Raw genomic sequence first — 5,113 nt, 5'->3', positions numbered from 1 at the left:
GGCTGCCGAGTACGATCACTTCATAGCCTCCGGAAAGACGTGAGTCAGCTCTTTACACTGTTATTCGGAATATCTGACGAGTCACGATGAGGGGGCGTGCGCTTTTCTCGCTCTCTGTATTCTTAAAGAATAGCCAAACTCCTTCACAGGTTTGGGGTTTTGCTAGGCTTGGGCTGATGTGCGTGTTGGTGCCCTGTCCGTAATGCAGTTGGCTGTGTCACGTCGATGACGACAACTACGTGAACCCCGATGTGCTGCTGTCTTTTCTCGCCGCGTTTCCATTGGACAGTGACATCTACGTGGGCAAACCCAGCCTGGACCGACCAATGAAAGCCCAGGAGCTGCTAAAGGGAAACAAGACGGTGAGCATCCCACAATGCACCGGTTGTCCCTTTTTCTTCGTTCTCTCATCCCTCCCCACCTCTATTTGTAGCAGAAGAAAAACAAATGATCAGACCCAGAGAATGAAATCAATCCAATCCATTTTTAACTCTGGTTTACCAAACCTTTTGCACACACACACCCACACACACACAAACACACACACACACACACCCACACACACACACACACTTCCACATCCTTTCAGTCATCAGCAGTGACTGCTTTGGCCTCGTCTTTTTCTCTTGGGACACACGCATGTGTGTGTGTGTGTGTGTGTGTGTGTGTGAGCTCTTCATGAAGAGCCTGGACGTTAAATTAAACTCTCCGCCCTGTGTTTGCCTCTCGGGGTCCCAAAGGCAGCAGTATAATAAATAAAGACCCTCTCAGACCCTCGCAGGTCTCTGTCTTGGGGAGAGAAGTCCAGGGGAAGGGAGGGGGCGGAGTCAGGGCCGGGGGGGGCGGGGCTGGGGTCAGAAGCCCGCAGTGGAGTGCAGGTGACGGGGAGGAGGAGCCTCTTCTGTCAGCGGCCCCACTTTGTTTCCTCAGCATCTGTATGCTTTCAACATTCATATGTTCAGTTCTCATTGGATGTGTGTGTGTGCGTATAATTTAATGCTGTTTGCTTCAGTGGATCGGTGTGTCGTCTTGCAGAGGGAGGTGGAGTTCTGGTTCGCCACTGGTGGAGCAGGTTTTTGCATAAACAGGAGGCTGGCAGAGAAGATGGCGCCATGGGCGAGGTGAGGTCTCCGCGCCACACGGGGCAGCGTGGCAGTGCGCTTACTGCATCAGCTGCATCAACTGCATCAGTTTATCGGTGAACTGCAATACCAGAGCTGCTCAGCAGGGGGTGTCGTGTTCGCAGGCCTCTTGCTGCAACTCTGTAGAGCTCTATTGCTAATAACTCCGCCTGGTTAACCAAGGAAGGATCGTTGTTAGTGAAATCTGGGGTTTCTCTGCAGGGTTGGAAGACAAACCTGTAGACACTGGGCCTTCAGCTAGAAAGCCATGCCTAACACCCAGGTCTATACTCCTGCCCACAGCTGTTAAGAGCTGTGCTGGGGTCAGCTCATGAATGGCTGGCTAGTGAAGGTGGGGGAGGTTCAGTTTCCCTGGGGAAATCATCTTAATCTTGTTAAAATCATCTTAAACTTTGTGTTATGATCCTTTTGGGAAACCTAGCCAAAATCAATCAAACCTGGTTGAAAATCAAGACAGCTGGAACTGGGAAATAATAACAACATACTTCCAATTCTAAAATCGCACGTCTATTTCTGCACTACAACAGTTTAAATCTTTCTATGTAGCACAAATTTAAGTTGTATGTTTTGTGTGTGTGCGTTTGTGTGTGTTTGTGTATATATGTATGTGTGTAGTGGGCCAAGGTTTGAGCAGACCTCAGCGTTAATCCGGCTGCCTGATGACTGTGTGATGGGCTTTATCATAGAGCGGCGTCTTGGTGTCTCCATGATACAGAGCAGCTTGTTCCACTCACACCTGGAGAACCTGAATCTGCTCACGCCCAGAGACGCCCGCACACAGGTGAGAGCGCCCGCACGCAGGTGAGAGAGCGTCTGTATACACGAGAGACACCCGCACACAGGTGAGAGGGCCCGCACACAGGTGAGAGAGCGTCTGTATACACGAGAGACACCCGCACACAGGTGAGAGCGCCCGCACACAGGTGAGAGAGCGTCTGTATACACGAGAGACACCCGCACACAGGTGAGAGTGCCCGCACACAGGTGAGAGAGCGTCTGTATACACGAGAGACACCCGCACAAAGGTGAGAGAGGGCCCGCACACAGGTGAGGGCGTCCGCACACAGGTGAGAGTGTCTGTATACAGACCATAGAGCATACACACACAGAACATAGAGCCTACACACACACACACACACACACACACAGGCAACAGTTTGTACCGTACTGTTCTGTGGATAGATGTGACAACATAAATCTGAATACAAATATATTTATACTTTTCCATTTACATTGTGTGTGTGTGTGTGTGTGTGTGTGTGTGTATGCAGGTCACTCTGAGCTATGGGTTATTTGAAAATAAGATGAACAGTGTGGAGCTGAAGGGGGTGTTCACAAAGGACGAGGATCCATCTAGGTAACCTTCTCTCTTTTATACACACACACACACACACACACACTCTCTCTCTCTCCTCTAACCCTGTTCCACTTTCACTCCTCAGCAGTTCTTAGCACTTCAGTGCTGTCTGTATTAAAATGTTCCTGGGAAGCGTCTGATTTGTACATTTCCATCCGTTTCTCCAGGTTTAAAACGCTTCACTGCCTCCTGTACCCTGTAACCACTTGGTGCCCGTGACCCCCCGAATCCCAGACGTAACCCTGGAGAGTTATCATGAGATCAGTGGCTAGCAACGCTAGCTAGCTATGCACTGCTATGCTTGTAAATGACACGGACTTTGCATTCATGCCTGTTTGCCTGTAAGCTTTCTCCCTAAGGCGGTGTTACAATAAGCCAGAGCAGGCTGAGAAAGCTAAGTGATTACTTGAAGGTGAACTGAGTTTCCGAACTCCCTAGGGACTACCGCAGGGTTCTGGCGTCTGCAGTGTGCTGCTGATGCCAGCGGAAGAGCGGTAACACTGCGACAGCAGCAGCGAGACATGCACACGGCACACGCGGTGTAAACAACAGTGTAACAATGCTGGTATGTTGCTATGGTTTTAGTCAACCAATCAGAAACCGGCATGCTTCTTCGCTGACCCGTGGTTGGGCCAGGCGTAGCTAGCTGTCTGCATTGTCTAGCAGTGCAAATTGGCGATAAGGTTGGGACTGGTGGCCATCAGTCTGCATTTGCCAGTGATAAAATCTTTTTGATTGCTCTTTATTGTATTGACTTTAATATCAGTTTTTTTTTTTTTTTTTTAAAGATTCTGTCAAGATACACTGAAATGTGTTTCATTGTGTGCCACGGGTATGTGGTACGGACCAACGTCAGAGTGCAGCAGGCTGTTAATGTAGTGACTGTTAACCCTGACCAGGTCAGAGTGCTGAATGCTAAGTCCTTTTAGTTTTTAGTGCTGCAACAAGACTGTGCGTTTGTGTGCGTGCTGCTCCAATAATGCACAAAGTCACTTCACCTGTTTTCTGCAAACATGAAACGTCTTTAAGCTCGCATCATGAGTGGCTGGACTTACAAAAGCAATAAATCAGTTGCATAAATGTGCTGCTGTATTACCACCCATCACTCCCACCTCCTTTTCTTCCCCCAAGGGAGATGATCTTATTTCTGAGGGAGATGACCCGCTACTCATGCCATTTTGCCATCACCCACTTCAATAAAATGGGGTCATTGGCATTCACCACACTGGCAGCCTCTGGGACAGAAATAGACTAAAGTAAATGAGCCAGAGTGAAGGAGCTGCCTTCTTAATTTCTGCCTTCGGCTAACCATCCTGGGTTGTGCTGGAGGCGGGATGAGGGACACATGTAAGCAGCACGAACTGCAGACTGGATCAGGTTAAAACCGGGCTGGATGTGTGTGTGTGTGTGTGTGTGTGTGTGTGTGTGTGTGTGTGTGTGTGTGTGTGTGTGTGTGTGTGTGTGTGTGTGTGTGCATGCCCACGTGTGTGTGGGGTCAGTACACCCAGTTGGGGTTGATCCTCTTGATGAAGGCCAGATGGACAGACATCACTTGGCAGAGTAACCGCACACACCTGCCAGCCCTGTGCTCTCTGCCGCCCCAGGGCCAGAGAAGAGGAAAGCTGTCTAGCTGTGCTAGACAGGAATAATGAACAACAGAGCAGGAGACACATTTATCATCTTCAGCTTCCTCTCCTCTTCATCCTAAATGGCTTCTATTAGAGCAGTGCACTGGATGTCCAATCTAGCAGAAACAGCCGTAGAGGAGGAGCTTCATTAAGACCTGCGCCTGATTCACCGTGCCTCTCAAACACACACAGATAAGACGAACCCTCTGGGGACCAGACACCTGCTGCAGTTAAGAAATGATGGTTAGCCAATGAAGAGGTGCAGTTTCTTCTTTAGCTTGACATTTGATTGGTAGAGCAGCTGGTCACTGAGTGCTCAGGGTCAGAGCTGTACAGGGACGAGGATGGTGTACTGATATGAACGTACGTGCACACACGCGCGCGCACACAAACACACACGCGCACATGTACACATGCGCACACACACGCGTGCATACACACACGCGCACAGACACACACACACATGCACACACAAACACACACGCATGCACACACAAACACACGCGCACACGTACACATGCGCGCACACACACACGCGCACAGACACACGCAGGCACACACAAACACACACGTACACATGTGCACACACACACGTGCACAGACACACGCAGGCACACACAAACACACACGCACATACACACGCGCATGCAAACACAAACACACACATGCGCGCACACACACGCGCACACACACACACTCACACACACACACACACACACAGTCTTGTATTACTATATTTATGGAACATTTCCATGTACTAGCTGATTGTTACTGTAGCTAAATGATATATTGCCTTCACTTGCACCTAAACCTATTCTTAACCTCAATAACCAAATGCAACATTTATATTCTTTTAGATGTTTAAATAAATGCATAAAAGGTAGTTTATATGAATAAATGAAAAAGCATTTCACACAGGCCAAACATCATAATGTCGAAATATTCATGTTTTCCTGCCATTAACGAAGCCATTTAATTCCTCTCAG

General features: G+C 48.9%; 1 protein-coding gene across 2 annotated transcripts in view; it reads left to right on the top strand.

The window, feature by feature from the left end:
- Window positions 1-4,567, top strand: part of mfng (MFNG O-fucosylpeptide 3-beta-N-acetylglucosaminyltransferase) — a 10,248-nt gene extending 5,681 nt beyond the window's left edge. Inside the window, exons 3-8 of one of the 2 annotated variants that reach the window (XM_027029432.2) lie at window positions 1-39; window positions 209-362; window positions 1,036-1,121; window positions 1,758-1,923; window positions 2,414-2,499; window positions 2,667-4,567. The exon at window positions 1-39 is cut by the window's left edge and continues 64 nt beyond it. In XM_027029432.2, the coding sequence (XP_026885233.2) occupies window positions 1-39; window positions 209-362; window positions 1,036-1,121; window positions 1,758-1,923; window positions 2,414-2,499; window positions 2,667-2,718 (583 nt within the window). In that variant the 3' untranslated portion in view covers window positions 2,719-4,567. The other variant, XM_035521091.1, reaches the window with a different exon arrangement.
- The last annotated feature ends 546 nt before the right edge of the window (window positions 4,568-5,113 follow it).

Source organism: Electrophorus electricus, chromosome 21 (assembly GCF_013358815.1).
Source record: "Electrophorus electricus isolate fEleEle1 chromosome 21, fEleEle1.pri, whole genome shotgun sequence".
NCBI lineage: Eukaryota > Metazoa > Chordata > Actinopteri > Gymnotiformes > Gymnotidae > Electrophorus > Electrophorus electricus.
The sequence above is the reverse complement of the archived record's forward strand: the minus strand, read 5'-3'. Positions and strand labels throughout refer to the sequence as shown.